This window comes from Camelus dromedarius, chromosome 31 (genome assembly GCF_036321535.1).
Source record: "Camelus dromedarius isolate mCamDro1 chromosome 31, mCamDro1.pat, whole genome shotgun sequence".
NCBI lineage: Eukaryota > Metazoa > Chordata > Mammalia > Artiodactyla > Camelidae > Camelus > Camelus dromedarius.
This window is the reverse complement of record NC_087466.1, coordinates 15,564,845-15,581,697: the sequence shown is the minus strand read 5'-3', so window position 1 is coordinate 15,581,697 and position 16,853 is coordinate 15,564,845. Positions and strand designations below refer to the sequence as shown.

Sequence of the window (16,853 nt, the reverse complement as noted above, 5' to 3'; positions counted from 1 at the left end):
TAGTCAACAGGCTACGCAGAGGGACAGGGATCAAGGGGTCCCCACTCGGTCTCTCACAGACAGATCTCCCTGGAGATCTGAGACAGACCAGGTCTGTCTAGAGGGCTCCTTATCTGAAAGGCCGGGGCAGCACCTCCGATGAGAAAAGCACTTTGGTCCAAGCACGGGAAGCTCACCTCGGCCTGAAGGCTTTCGAGGCGGACGATGTGCTGGCTGGTTGAAGAGTTTTTCGCACGGAAGTCTTCTCTGAGGGCGTGGACTTGCATGGAGAGTTGTCTCTCAACTTCTGATGCCTGTAAACAGAAGAGACCTGAGCGCTGACTCAGAGGGTGTGCAGAGGCCGTCTGTTTGGATCTCTGCCTTCCATTTCTCAAGCACCTCTGTTCTGTAAGGAGTGCTAGACGACACGCCCGTTGCCTACCCGGTCCCTTTGCTCTCTCACGCCCAGACAAGACTAACCCCCGTCCCCACCTCCGTCACGCACGACGTCCAAGACCACTTCGTGGCTCAGAGGAAACGGGCCTAGAAAATACTAAGTTCTCCGATGTTAGTTATCATCATTGTGGCTCTGCAAACAGCAGAGGCTCAGCAAACACCTACTGAATTGAGAAGTCTCAGTGTTTTACATGGAAGAATGAGACGCCTTCCTTAGAAACGCCTTTAGTTCTCCTATCCGCTGCCTCGGTGGGGCGCAGGCAGATCAGCTGTCTGCACCCCTCACTTCCACCCAACATGGGCACAATTAAAATACCCTGCCATGTCTGTTTGGATTTTTGCTGTTCATTCCTCAAGGACCTTATTTTATTTTATTTTTTTTGCAACTTTCAATTCTCTGGGGAGTGCTGGCTGTGGTGCTCAGTTCCCACCCTAAATCCTAAATCCATTTATTCCCTAATGCTGAAACACAGCCAGCACCAAACACCTCGTGGTGTCAGCACCTTCTCTTGAACATGCTCAGGAGGGTACTTTGAAACAAAGCTCCCTTGGAAAGACCCGAACTTAGTCGTCCTCCTGGCCCAGCCCCCGCCCAGGAGCGCCCAGGACCCTGCCCTGGGGAGGAGAGCCACGGGACAGGGTAAGAAACCGCCTCAGTGCTTTTCTGAGGCCAAACGGGGTCAGTAAGCTTTATGGGTTCCCAGGGGAGATCACGGTGTGCCGAAATGGTTAGAAAAGGTTTTTGGAGGAGGTGGGATGGTAATAATGTTGAAATGGTAGGCTAGCTGTTTAATGAGGCTCTCACAGTAATGGTTACATGTTCAATAGTTGCTTTTATCTTCAAGTGTTATACAATCAATTGTCCATCTTTTTTTTTTTTTTTGGTCCCATAGATTCAACAAATGTGGCCCCCTGCCCCCAGACTACAGAGCCACAAGAATCTTAAACTACAGTGCTGATTTCCAAAGTTACAGGACACACAACAAAAGAAAACCAAACCATCTCTTTTTCCTCCTTATTCTAAATTTAATTTTAAACACCACCACAGCTTGCTTTAGACTTCTTAATCACTGAGAAACATTAGTCATTTTTGCCTAAAAATAACATGAGTATTATTTCCTTAGCACTTACTATGTGCCAAGAACTGTGCTAAATGCTTAAAATGCATTATCTCAACTGTCACAACCAACGTAGGGCCTATCACCCTCAATGTACTGCCAAGGGAACAGGCTCAGGGTAGTGAAGGAATGCGCCCCACCACTCAGTAAATGACAGCATCAGAGCGGTAAACTTTGGGCTGTCTTACCCCTGAATTATGACTGTACTATTGCTTTCTTTTACAGTATCTGGAAATAGTTTTTCCTATTTCTGTTGCTTACTATTGAAACAAACTTTATGAGTCCAATTTAGCAGGGCATTTTTTTTTCTTTTCTTCCTTTTTTTTTTTTTTAATACTAAGCAATTTAAGACTCTTGAAATTTCTTCAAATAGAATTTAGGGCCCATAAGGAAAATTTCCTCTCATAAATGCTGCAGTTTGATTGCCTCTACTGAATTCAGTTGACTATCAGGGTTTCAAATATGCTTAGATTTGCAAAGCACTGGGTAATTCAGGCTGCTGACCTCATTCCCAGCATCACCACCTTGACAAGAATCATGAGACAGCCGAGCCACAGAGATGCACTGAGGGCTATGAATCTAGCCCAGGTGGTATCAGAAATGCTCCTGGAGATGTCTCCTCTCAAAGCGATCTTCCTAGAAATAAAATTGGTCTCTTCCCTCCAGGAAGCCTGAGTCCAGAGTCTGAGCTCCTAACCACTAAGTTACAAAGTCTCCTTTAAATGTCTGACTCCTCAGATGTGCCTAAGGAGGTAAAAGGCTTTTAACCTACATCTCTCGTTTGAATCTCCCAACAGCCCTAAAAGCAGTAAGTCGCTGGCCTTGTCCTGCAGACAAGGCGATGGAGGCTGAGAGGGAGTGGCCCTGTCCAGTGGTGGAGGGGACGGATCAACTAGAGGTCCAAGTCTAACATCTGCCAGGAGCTAACGCACCTTCCAAAGTACAGTAGCTCCTTCTTTTCCAGAGATGGAAACCGGCTCAGATATTTAGACCTGACTAACAGGATGAATGGTAGCAATTCTGCACACAAATGAAGTAATAATCTCTGAAGTTTGTATGTAACTCTAATATTCTAAATGCTCTCTGAACAAAGTGTCAGGAAGGCTACAAAGCCAGTTTTAGTTCCATAGTGACTTTCAGAGCTTCTCTGAAGTTCTTCAAGTAGCAGAGTTAGCCGGAGAGACAGAGGTCTTCCTGAAGGGACCCACGCGACTCCTGAGATAACGGGTGGGATGTTGGAAAGAAAAAAAACTTAAGGGTCAGATGGTGAGGGTTAGAGTCCCTGTCCTACCACAGATGGTGCACAAGTTACACGAGTCATTTAACCTGAGCCTCACTTTCTCAGATTGTAAACACATTCCTCCTTCACATTGTAATCCAGAAAGGGCAGGTCTAAAGGAATATCCACTTCCTTACTTCTTACACAGGACGTTGTGGGATTGAGTCGAATCATTGAGGTTTTGGGAAATAAAGAAAGGAAAGAAACACCACACTGCTACAAATTTAGGGCGACCATGGGAAATAGGAAAAGACCCAAGGATCAGTTGTTTGTTTGCTCTTTTAAAACTGAGGTGCTGAGAACGCGCTGTGCACGTTACAGGGGGCTGTCACACGCACAGTCCGCTTGTGGGGTCTGCGCTGAGAACGACCTGCTAAGTGACTCAGCCAACATCATGAAGGTGATGGGTCAGGCTAAGAAATACAGGGAAATACAGAAATATCTGGCAGCCATACCTTCCCGTTCTGCTCTCCTGGTGCCCTTTCAAAGATAAGCTATCCAAGAGTCAGCAAATATCCAGGAGCCAGACCTCTCTTGGAGATAAAAAGTTTTGCTACTTCTAGGTTTAGGGCAGCCGTCATGGCCTCGGGACCTTTTTTTGGTGGTGGTGGTGGAGGAGGGTGGTGATATTAGGACGACGCATTCTGCAAGTAGAAAATGGCAGGCCTGGGACTTAGAGTTTACTTCTCAAAGTGATGCGTTTTGGCTCCTGCGCCTGGTTAAGCAGCCAGTGACACCTGTGGCAAAAAACTGGCAAAGAACGACACCTACAATCACAGGTAAATATAAAAAAGACGATATGATTTTAGTTTAGGTATCGTTCTTCTTAAACTCTTACTTGTTCTTCCCCCTCTAACAAGAGTAACAAATATTTAGAGTAAAAAAATTAAAGGGAACCAAGGGACTGAAATGAAAGTTTAAGCCCCCACTCATCCTTGATCATCAGTACCGCTCTCCACTGTGCATCTAATATCATTCACATTAGGGACACTTCTTGTCAGTCTGCGTAGAAATTTTCTATTATCTATCTAAACTATTACTAAAATTTTGGCCTTGCAAATATAGTATTTTAACATCTTTCCATGTCAATGTGAAGATCTACTTAACTCTTTCTAACAACTGTCTGGTACTTAGTTATATGACTCAACTTTATGAGCGTTCATAGAGTGTTTCAATTCTTTGCTACTATAAACACTGCTGTAAAAAAACATCCTTGCTCACCCATCTTTGTGCTTGTGGGAGAATATCCTGCAAGTGCACGAATCCCTGTAAGTGGAATTGCTGGGTAAAAGGATATGCAGTTTCACTCCGACAGGTACTGCCAAACTGTCCCCTCAAAATGCTGCGTCAAACTTACTGTCCCCGCCACCGACAGAGCACAAACATGCCTGCTTCCTTGCCACCCCCGGGTATTATGAAATGTTTTAATCTTTAGATGATTACTTCTAATATTCTCAAAAACCTGTCTTTTATTTTCACTGCATACAGATTGGATGATAAAGAAACCAAGACATTCAAGAAATAGCTCTAGTTCTGTTAAAGAATGCTGAGAAGTTTAGCACTTATAGATAGTTCTTGAACTCTCTGAAATGAATTCTTTTTATAATCTGAGTGCTTGGGTCATTACTATTTAATTAATCCTCAAATTGGCAAAACAAACTGACAGTGTGTTCCCTCTCCCCGCTACGCTTGACTTGGTCAGAGTACCATCTAGGACAGATTACTTTCTCTCCACTGAGCAGAGCTGTTCCATGATTACGTTTCCTATTGACATGATTAATAACATATGAGCATTTCGCCAAACTGGAACATTTTAAATTTGTTTAAAATGGCCAAAGCAGAACTGTTAACTTTAAACTTTCTTGTTAAACGGAAGCAAGGAGATTGCATTAGTTACACATGAGCATCCATTTAACTTATTTGTCAAAAGGAAAAAAAAAAAATGAACCAATTAACTTAGAAATTACAGTAGGAGAGAGCTACTATTTTAACACTCTGCCTGATTTTCTGAGTTTTGCTTGAAGAGAGAAATACACAATCTTTTTTCTGCCGGGGCATGATAAGTAACTGGCACCTGCCTGCGATGAGGGTCCGTGAGATTGACAATGAGGGTGATGGTAACCTCTATAAAGGTGGGTCACATATTGGGCATCTAGTATGTGCTTTATCCTCTTGTAAGCATTTCACATTTATTATCTCACTTAATCTTTACAATAACCTAAAGAAATAGGTGGTCTAACTTTCCCCATTTGCAGATGAGGATATCAAGAGTCAGTCATTTCCCCAAGTCACACTGGGGCTGGCAAGTGCTGGAGCTGGGATCCTCCCAGATCTGCGGCTCTCACCCTCATACTCTCAGCCTCAATGCGTCACACTCCCTTCCCATCCCCCTCTGCTCCCTCTCAGAAATCCTTATTAAAATGGAAGTGACATCAGAGCAACAACCTTGAATTTATTCTAATGTAAGACAAAGGGTGAATTATTTAAAGCTATTTGTAACTTATTAAGGTTGAAAACTGTTTCTTTAGGATACTCATGTTCAAATAATTACATTTATTTTCAATTTATTTTTCAATTTTCAGTTTCTGCAACAGAACCCCATTGCAGAATACTAGCACGTTTTTAAAAATATTGTTAATATTTTGTTGATCTCTCCCATCCTTCTACGTGTTTGTGTATGTGTGTGTACAATTGCTCATGATCATATTACTCGCATAGATTTTTCTCTTTTTTCACTTAGCATTGTATCAGAACACTTCCATGTTATTTATTATTATGCTTCTTAATCTTCACTTTAAACGACTGCGTAATATTCCATCGAGTAGATATGTTATAATTTCCTTTATCACTCCCTTGTTGTTAGGCACCTGGAATTTTCCCATATTTTGCACTGTGGTGGTGGTAGCAGAACTTTACGTGAGTAAAAGTGGAATGGACAACCTTACTGTGTCAGAAAGGTAGATGACTATACTTTTATAGAACCAAAAATGGATTTATGATAAGCCTTTGCATAGCTGGAAAATCCAACTAACCAGAAGTCTGTATTTTCCTTATTTTCAAGGTTTTATTGTTAAAAACTTTCAAATTTGGTCATGGGTGCCATGAGGCTATTGACAGCATGCTACATGATAAGTCTCCTTTTTACTATCTTGATTATTTATAGTAATAAAAGTGACAGCCATCTACTGGATGATAAATAAATGCAAAAATATATAATAGTCTTTTTGTTCTCACTAGGTTTCAGTATGCCAATTCCTCCCAAAGCCTTTCAGGAATAAAACTCAGAAGTAAAGTTTGTCATGTATTTACATTTTCCTTTATTTTTTAATTAAAAAGAATTTGGGGGAGGGAGGTAATTAGGTTTACTTATTTATTTATTTTTAGAGGTACTGGGGACTGAATCCAGGACCCTGTGCGTGCTAAGCATGCATTCTACCTTTTGAGCTATTCCCTCCCCAGCTATAATTTCCTTAATGTATGAATATAGTTAAGATTTCCACCAATACTTTTCCAAAAAGAAGGCTTCATTTCTGATAATATGGTGGGCTAGGTTATCTGGACTGAACTTCCTACTGAAAACAGCTGAAAATACTGGATAAAAGTACCCAGTGGGGAGGTATAGCTCAGTGGTAGAGTGCCTGCTTAGCATGCTCAAGGTCCTGGGTTCATTCCCCAGCACCTCCATTAAAAAGCAAATAAATAAAACTAATTACCTCCCCTCCCTAAAAATAATTTTAAAAATAAAATTAAAAAAAATTTAAAGTATTTTCTTTGTGGAAAAAGAAGTTATAAACAAGGAAAGATGGAAGGCTAGCACGAACTCTGTGCTACTGGATTAGAATTGGAGATATCAGTATGAACCTGTGGTTTTTAATATATATACAAATGGACAGAATGAGAAATAATTTAGATGTCTGTTACGTGTGTTAGCATATATACACTTATTTCCTGCTCTGTCTTCTGAGAGGGCCTAAATGTAATGACATCCTAGTGCTCACATCTTGGTTTCTAAACACCAATCTCTGACAAATGAAGCTAAGCTCTTTGGAGAAATGGCTCATTCCAGGGTTGGGGAAGGAAAAATTCAAGATGAGCCTGGAACATCTTGCGATACCAGAGAGAAAGTACATGCTCAAAAAAAAAAAAAAAAAAAAATGGCAGTATACTGAATGGACACAGGAATCAACCTGAAGGAGCTCCCAGTGGCGAAGGCTGGGACCATTTGATCGATAAAACAAATAACGATAGTAGTGAATTATAATGCATAGAATAAGATAAATACTCTTGAGCCCACAGTGATAAATAACTGGACAAATTAATTAATGGGGGGAAAAGAGACAGCTCTTCCTGACAGAAGAATTCCAATTAAAAAAATGTAGAAGGAATGATGGAAACAGAAGATCACCATTAGGCAAGCATCACAGTCATAACAGTTGCAGGCAAGAGCCAGAGGATGGGTGCTAACAAATGGGGGCAAAAGTTTGATGAGAAACAGGATATTTACATAGTCTCAAAGGCTATCTCCCCATAAGACTTACTAACTACAAAGAGGAAAAGAGTAACTTCACAGTGGAGAGACCTGGCAGATTCCACCTTTGCCAAGTGATGAAAGTTAGTGCCACCAGTAAAAACTGTGTCCTCAACGCGGCACACTGAGAAGGGCACAGCTGCACTTCTGGGCTATTGTCACAGAACTGCACATGATACATGTCTTAAGGAAGAACGAAGTGTACAGCTGCGTGACCCTGAGGAAATTATACAACCACTGCACCTCAGTTTCCTCATCGAAAAAACGGTGATTAAAAGAGCTACCTTAACAGTTATGCCAGCATTAAAATTCGATAATATGATAAAATGTTTAGCACAGACTAAATACATAGTATGTTATAGCTATTATTGTTGTTTACGATCAAGTGAAAACTCTAAATAGAATGCTGACATTTGTTCAAAGGGAAAGACGCAATTTGAAGGCTGAAACCTCCAAGACTCTCTGGTTCTCTCCCCTGATCTGGCAGCTGACGAAACTAACGTGTGAGCGAAAGTAAGTGTCCTGTCTCAGCTCACCTAAGCTGCTGAGTGCTCGACTCTCACTTTCTGTGTCTTTCCATTTTACTACCATTTTTCCCTTTTAGACAAAAACAAATAGCCACGAATGGGATGATTTTGGGGGATGACAAAACTCACCCCCTGGAATGAGGAAAGTCTGACGCCACTAGCCATGTGTATTACTCATGGGAGGGAGTGCCTGTTTATGTGAGATATGTGAAAAGCGGCCCTTTGACATTTAGGAGGTGCACGCCCACTAGATAGAGGCCATGTCTAATTTTGTTTTATTTCAACTAGCTTTAAAGTTGGAGCACAGTAAGTTTTATTACCATCTGTTTAATCGTTGTCACAAACGTAATCCCTCAGTATCAAAGACCAGTAACTCTGACAGCACAGGCTTTTTAATTGAAAAAGAAAAAAAGGACAAATGTTAATCTGCTCTTGTTTCTGGAGGAGGACCATTATTTTATTTCAGATCCCTACTTCCAGTTAAATAAAAAACATTTCAGAAGAAGTCAGAGAGAGTAGATTTTTTAATTTTTATTTTTAAATGTTCTATGAGGACTCATACAATAAGATCGGCCCCAGATACTGCCAGTATACTGTATTCACAATCAGAGCTTTTGATTCAGTTGGTCTTTTTTTTTTTTTTTTTTCTAAACCAAAATGACACAGTCCTCTGCGTTAACTTGGTGGCCTGGCACTTCCCACTGATTCCAACACGGATGGAACACTTGCTTTCTATGCCTTTAATTGAGGCTACAGAGATGAGTAAGACTCAGTTCCTGTGGGAAAACTGTCTTCCACACTCAAGCTCTGAAAAGAACATGGTCTTTCTTCTCCACCAGCTACTGCATCGTGTAACGTCAGGCAAAACCGCACAACCATTTGTGCCTTAGTTTCCTCACTTGTAAGAGGACAGAGTGGGAGCCACCTCACAAGGCTGTCGTGAGGATGAAATAAATTAAGCCACGTAAAGTGCGTAGGAGGGTGTCTGGTACACAGCAAGCTCTGTATGTACCGCTGCTGCCCTGCTGCTGTCGTCATCCTCATCACTTTCTGTGCTGGTTCTAACAACCCAGACTGACGATCTGATGGTTAAGTCATCAGGCACAGAAAAGCCTAGAAGATTAAATGTAAAAGAGGGCAGATCTTAAAGAGCCTAAGAAGACGCGGCACAGAGGTTGAGGCAGAGAGCGACAGCCCTTCCCTGGGCAGAGCTGCAGACAATGTGGGCACTCTCTTCTGTCCACGGATGGTGGCGTGGTGATAACAGAAGCCCTGAGCGGTCTCGGTGGGTAAACAGGGGAGTGGACATGGAAATGCAGACAAGCTAAAAGAATTACGATCTGCAAAACTGAGGAACTGCACTGTCTACAAGAACACGTCTATCTTGGAACAGGCCTCCCTGTTCCCTCGGGGTTGGAAAATACTGTGAGCGCTGCTGACTTCCCGGAATGCGAAATGTTTCTGCTTTAAAAAGATTACATGGAGATACTTGGAAAAGAAACTGAGAACCTTCTCATAATAAACAGGAAGGCTGAGAGGGAAGATAGATACTCTGAATTGCATTCTACTTGACAAATGTTACCTTAGGTCTGTGGTGGGAATGGGCTGAAGTAAACACTTAGGGGGTCTTCACTGGGAGACAAACAGCGTCATAGTGACACACTCGGGGTTCCCTCAGAAAAAATGACTGTCATGTCTAATCCTAATCAAGAAAGTTCTAGTATTTTTAATGCTTTTTACTGCTTTTGGTCACTTGGCTCACTAGGGTGGACTCATCGAGACCTTAAAAGAAGGTTAAAAAGTATCAAATGTTCCTGTGTGGAGCTGGGGAAGGGTTAAGGAAAACTTACTTTCCAAACTAGTGGTCGCTTTCTTCTTCCCAGCACCATAAAAACAAAACTATTAACCAACTTACGCCTTCTTCTTTTCCCCCTGAACGTGCCTCTATGATTTTGCTTATGGGGTGCTCCCTTTTGGGAATCTTTCTCCTTGAAAATTTTCACCTGATAAACCCTTCATCTTAACAGCCCGGTTCAGAGGTGACCCCTAGGTTGCTCTTACTGTCTCTGTCTCCTAGGGTAAGATGACTACATCATTTTCAGCCCTGAAATACTCTGCTTTGCGTATTACACACTCTAGTGTGTTTCTGTGCTTATCACACAGTCTGCTCTGTTCATTTGTTCACATGTCTGTTTTTTTCTCTCATATTGTGAAGGACTTAAGGACAGGAATTGTATCTCATATTCATCTTTGCCTAAAAATGTACACCACACACAGCAGGTACTCAAATGTTCAGTGTATGAGATAAAATCTGAACACTTTGCGTGAATACTTCTTGAGATAGTCAACCTGAGACTGCAGAAAACAGAAGTGGGATTAAGCTAAACCCCAGGAGTGTCCCTTTAGCAAAGTTCCAACAGGATCATCAGGTAATTAATGAGATAATTCCCTTTGATTTAAATAGCCTATCCCCAGAAAAGGGCACTAGTTCCTCCTACAGGTCATCACCATGACTCGAGCGGATTTACTCCTGCTTTGATGTAAATTACCCATGACTGATCTGCGGATTTGCAGCTTGGTGCTTCTACCTGTACCTTCACTATGCTTTTGCGTGTGGAGTCTTACACACTCAGAACCCACAACTTCCTTCCCTGTGCCTTCTATAAACCTCACAGAACCCCCTTCTTTTATAAGGTCCTTATTGTTGGAGTGGAAATAGATTTAGGTGAAACCCTTTTTGGAGCTTGTCATTAAATAGGCACCCCCAAAAGTAAATGTGGGAGTAGGCTTTAAATTCAGATTGCTTTTATCCCAGAAGTGAGGCTCGTGTTCTGTTGGTTTGGGTTGAATGCAGCAAAATGAATCTGAGGGAAACGAAGATAATGAATATTCATTAAGCATTTTCTACGTCCAAGCACTGCTCCAGGTAATACAAGGTATTTCATTTTATCTTAACAATGCGATGGGATACGTCCTGTTAGCCCATTTAATTGGTGAAGAAAGTGAAGCTGAAAGAGATTAAGTCACACTGAGGTCACTTAACTAGCAAATGATAGAGCTACTATTCAAACGCAGGTTTGATCCAAAAGCCAATGAAAATGCCACCACACAACCACACCCAAGGGACAAGACTCCTCATGCTCACCTCTGGTTAGGTATAGCAGCAAAAACCAGACATCCAGTGGGCACTTGAGTGTTTCAAGACCACCTCTGGAATTCCTCTCCAGCTCTGCCCTCCTCTCTGACTTCAGGCTCCTCTGTCTAACTGCCTACCCCGCACGCCTCAAACTCAACGTGTAGGAAAACCGACCTCCTGACCCTAGAACCTCTACCCAAACGTGCTTCTTCTGCGTCTTCCCATCCTCAGGGGGTGGCAGTTCCACTCCTAGGAGTTTCAGGCTCAGACACAGGAATTATCCCAGACTCCTTTTTTCCCCCCTCTACCCATATCTGGTCGTCCATCTACAAATCCTATGGGCTGTACCTTTGAAATTTACCTCTGAGGGTTGTTATGAGCATGAATGAGTTGATATTTATAAACAGTTAGAACAGTGCCTGGCATGTATAATAAGCACTCTGAGTATTTATGAAGCAAAAGGAATAGCCAGCATCCCACCGCCACTCTCCATCCCCACTCTCCCCACCTAGTTCCGGCCAGCTTCAGCGCTCACTGGGACTACTGACGGCACTAAGTCATCACCTAAGTGGTCTCCCTGCTTCCAGCCTTGCCCTCCTACAGCCTACTCGCCAAGCAGCAGAGCAATCCTTTGAAAACCCAAGTCATATCAGGTCACTGCTCAAAACCATGTAGACCTTTTCCATCTTGCACAGAATAAAACAAAATAAAGCCCTTCTGGCTTCCAAGGCTCTATAAGACTCCTTCCTCCATCGACCTTCATCTCGGAGCTCTTCTTCCATCCACTGCCCCCTCTTTGTTCTACTCATCCTGGCCTCCCTGCTGTCCTCAGCCCCACCAAGCTCACTCTCCATCACGATCTGTGCCTCTGCCGTCCCTCTTCCTGGAACGCCCTTCCCTGAGGTATTCCCAAGGCCTGTTCCTTCACACATCAGGTCTCTTCCCGATGCCACCTCATCAGAGGGGCCTCCTTTGTTCACCTGGTCCCCGCCTGTGTCAATCTCTAGTCCCTCACTGTTTGGTTCTAATGTAGAGCACTTATGGCACCCGACACTTAGCGCTTTGTTAATGGAGTTAATTGCCTCTCTCTCTGCCCTGATGTCAGTTCCAAAAGGGCCGGGCCTTAGTTTCATTTGCCCATGTTTCATAACCCCAGTATGCAAAACTACGCATGCAGTAGACAAGGTAGTTGAATACAGGGAGAACATGTATATAATCACTCGTTGTAAACTTACAGTTGTCTATAATATACTCCTAAAATGTTACAGAGAACAAAACAAATTCGATAAAATGCCCATATTACAGAACAAGTTCAGTTTTCAGCAGGAAAATTTTATTTTTAGATCTTAAGGATTTTATTTTTAAATTTTTTCTTTCATTTTAGTAAAACTGACAGAAGACAAGTCAAGCCAATTTTACCTCTGCACCTAATTACTTATCAATAGTCACAAAAATATCTATAAATTAGATATAAAGGCTTTTCCCTGCTCAGACTTACCTTATCTGTTATGTCCATTTTGCAAAAAATGTTCAAACAGAATTCAAGCATAATGATATTTCCTTATAGAGGAAAGTCCACGGCAAGATTTTTTTCTTAAAAATATCTCCTACTAAATGTTCAAACATGGAAATGCGAACTAGCAGGGTTTAGATTTTGGAGACAGCAGCTAAGTGGTTGGGTAATCTCCCAGTGGGACATTCTACCAGCAAATTTGGGCATTCGTTGTTGAAAAAACTCCTCACGTCTTGCCTCACTAAGATTATATACTATCGGATGGTTGTCATGGAAATAGCAGTGATGCTGACAAGGATAAGCCCCAGAGGGTTTACTACTGGGTACAGAATTATTTTCTGTGAAGTCACTGGGGAAGCAACACAGATATGTGGGGATCAAAAGCTGGAAGGACTTAAGTGGGGGAAGGCAGGGGTGCCCAAACTCTTCCTCCAAATCAGAGTCTATCCATCCCTGACCCTTCTAATACCTACAGCTTGATCACCTAAGTTCTGAGTCTCTTTAAATCCTACATCCTCCGCAGAGCCTTCCCTAATAAACCTGAGCTCTCAGTCTCTCGATTCTTATTTTAAAAAATGGCCATCATATCATAATTTAATTATCTAAGGATGGTGTCCTGAGTGGTTCCCCAGCTGCAAGCTGAAATACAGGGTTCCTGAGTGCTCACCCTGCACCAGAGCTAAGCTCACGTGACTTATTTCCTTCAGTCCTCATAATGATACCTGTTGAGCAGGTATTATTAACCCACTACTTAGATGTGGAAACTCAACCTTGGAGAGGATAAGTGACTTTCCCAATATAACCAGTTATTTCCCCCAATCACTAGTGTTTGACTGTAGACTCCTCAAGAAAAGGGTGGCTCACCTCTTGCCACATCTCCAGTATTCAGAAAGGGCTTGGTTTACAATGGGCAATCAGTTGACAAAAAATGGCTTAAAGAAAAATCAACAATAAAAAAAGAAACAAAAGAATTACATTTGATGTAATCAAGTAGGAAGGCAGAGTCTGCTGGTTTTTTTTTTTTTTTTTTTTGGTTTAAGAAATCAAATATACTGAAAGACCTCTAACAATGTCCATTTTCTATTTTGAAAAAAAAATTAAAGCTATAACTATGGGGGGATGGGTGTAGCTCAGTGGTACAGCACATGCTTAGCATGAATGAGTTCTGGGTTCAATCCCCAGTACCTCCACTTAAAAAAAAAAAAGGCTTTAACTGTGAACATACTGGTGTTTGGTCATGATCAGTTCTGAGGTATGTTGCAAGTCATTTGTTACTACGAACAAAGTAATGAAGTAAATATTTCATTACTTTAAAAAGTTTCAATAGTAACAAATGCAAAAGGTTCAGTTGCTACATTTCCTTGAATGGGAGAGAAAAGGTATAGTGAGAGTTATCCCTCTGAGCAAACTGAACAAGTGTCTTGATGGAAAAAAGGTTAACCACTGGCTTAAGGAAGAAGCACTGGGGCAGGGATGACCTGTCACCAGATTCCATTCCTAACTGGGTGAACACAGCGATTCATGTAAGCAATCTGCTCTCTGTCCTCAGGCCTCCAAACACATGGGACAACTCTACCCACAGCCAGACCACCCCTCAGGAGCAATTAGATGTTACTTTGTGTTCTGAGTTGGCATCTGTTCTATTTTCTTGTTCCTCCAAGGATGGCGAGGGAGCAAGAGGAGCTTAGCACTTCTGGAAACTGGTTACTGGCTTTGTGAAAATGACACCAGTAAGCTTTGATTCAGATGTCTCCTTCTGAGAAAAATGGAAGGTCAAAGGATGACTCTCTTTTTAAAAATTCAGATTAAAAAACAGAAATGTATTATGTAAATAAACCAGGCTACAAATAAATGGCTTTATGACTGTAAACAAAGTAAGGCGTTCCCAAGTTAATATGCACTTCTCAGGAAGAGTTAAGAGATTAAAAGCATATCTCACTCTCTCAGCTGTTAAGCACTATTCTATTTAAACTTTCTTCTGTTTCCTTTCTGTCAGTCAACTCCCATGTCTATCTGGGATGCCATGATGGAAATTATTAATTAACTGCAACCTTATAAGCCTGAAAATTCTTGGGAGCAGGGAAGCTTAAAAAGATAGAAATGAAAATATGGGCACATTCAGAAAGAGGCTCATTTAAACGTCAGAATAGTAATCCAAACCAAAAAGAATCCAAATAACCTGTCACCTCAGACCTCTTAGGTGGAAGAGAAGGTGCTCTATAAATCAAAATGATCATTCATTAATAAACCTAGCATACTAAGGAAGAGCAAAAGTACAAAAGGCAACAATTGCAAATAGTGTGGCAACCCAATACTATTTCAACATACAATTATTGAATATCTACCATAGGCGAGGCGAAATGTGAGGCATCGATTAAGATGCAGCCCTGCATTCAAGGAGGGACCTGGAACAGGTAAATGAACAAACTGGGGATCACATTTGCTAAAGTGAAAACAGTAACACAGGGGTACATCTATTAAAATATTGGGAGGTGGGGGGTATAGCTCAGTGGTAGAGCATGTGCTTGCCATGCACTAGGTCCTGGGTTCAATCCCCAGTGTCTCTGTTAAATAAATAAACTTAATTACCTCCCCCCCTCCATTAAAAAACATAAAAAACAAAACAAATAAGACATTGCATTGATAGAGCTTAAGTTCTAGAAAGTGAATCCTTGAATAAAGCACACTGAATCAATGTCTTTATTTATACATTTGATCATGGTTAATTAATATTTCTATGTAATGAGAAGCAATAGTTCTAAGCTTTCCAGCAAATCAGCCATAATTACTATACAAACACAAATAAAAAAAAATAATAAAAAGCCCCAAAGGAACGGGCATTAGGCAGCATGAAAGAAATACATTTCCAGATGAACTTCAGAAAAAAACAGGACTGACACTCCCAGTACAAGGAAATTGCTTACTGATTCTATAGTTTGCTTCCACATTGTACACAGTGTAGCTAGTTTACACTACAGAAGAATTAAACGAGAATAACGTCTATCCTTCTGACTGTGGAGTAAATTCATACAAATCCTGAAATCATCTTCCATGGTTACACCTTCTGATCCATTAATTTTACTGCTAGGAATCTATCCTCAGAAATAATCAGAGAAGCTATCAAAGCTTTAGGTACCCAGCAATTCTGTGTGTATATCCTACAGAAACATGTGTTTATGTCAACCAAAATAGATGTCCAAGACTGTTTACAACAGCATTGTTTGCTAACAGCTAAAACCTATAAGCAGCCATTACTAGTACAGGGCATGTTATATATTCACACAATGGAATACAATACACCAAGGCAAATGAATTACCTAAGCTACATGTGTCAACATGGATGAACTATATAAAAACAAAACGTTAAGCAAAAGAAGTCAGACACAAAATAATTCACACTGTATGATTCCATTTACACAGAAGTCCAAAACGAAACAGTATTACTTATGGATACATACTTAGCAAGTAAAACTCACTATAAAGTAAAGGACTGATGACCATAAAAGTCTGGATAGTGGTTCCTCTGGAAGAAGGGGGTTGTGCTCGTGGAGGGGCTTCTAAGACCCTCAGTTAAGCCATGCTGACTCCTGACCACCAGCAATGGTGAGATAATAAATAAAAAGTTTGCTGATCCCTCCATCCTTGAAAGAAATTAGCATGTGAAGTTAAATTCCAGTTAAGGAGTTTCTTGGATGATCTTATATGCATAAAGTCACATGTCATGGCCTCTCTAGGGGTCAACTGCCTAGCACCAGAAGCTTCTGGGTAAGTCCGGCACTCACCCAGGGGAAGGAGACCCACTACCAGACTGCAGCTCTCAAACTCCTTAGTGTTTAGCTAATTTTAGTATCACAATTTTCATTAAAAATAAGTCCAGTCATGCCTTGACTGTATTCTGCATGTTCCCAAACCTGTACTCATTAAAGGACAATTCTTGGTTTGTCATTTCTACAGACAGCAGATCTTATCCTTTATATCTGAAGTCTTCCTAATTTCATTTTTTAGAGATAAAGTATAATTTATATCAGTCTAAAACTAATACTGGTTCATTTTCTAAGATCAGAACACTAAGTTACATGGACCAAACAATATAACTCTAGTAAACAACAGGAAGTTACATGTGAAAGACACGCTATTTTCATCAAAATGCTCAATGACCACAAAAGACGAGAAACTGTGTTCCAGTATTTGCTGGGGGTGAAAACAGAATCTTTCAGAAGTTAGTGCCTGAGAACTCCACAGATTACTTGTCTTGTTAAAAGTGGGAAAACACAACTGAATAATGGAGGATCTCACATTATCATCATAAGTGTACAT

At 41.2% G+C, this 16,853-nt stretch overlaps 1 protein-coding gene and 1 non-coding gene across 5 annotated transcripts in view; one reads left to right on the top strand and one right to left on the bottom strand.

The window, feature by feature from the left end:
• Positions 1–16,853, bottom strand: part of BICDL1 (BICD family like cargo adaptor 1) — a 65,776-nt gene that overhangs the window by 24,156 nt on the left and 24,767 nt on the right. For all 4 annotated transcript variants that reach the window (XM_031442797.2, XM_031442799.2, XM_064481187.1 and 1 more), the window contains exon 3: positions 177–293. In XM_031442797.2, coding sequence (XP_031298657.1) covers positions 177–293 — 117 coding nt within the window. The remainder of the gene's footprint in view (positions 1–176; positions 294–16,853) is intronic.
• Positions 15,032–15,103, top strand: TRNAG-GCC (transfer RNA glycine (anticodon GCC)). The gene has a single exon. It is a non-coding gene; the product is annotated as a tRNA-Gly (tRNA).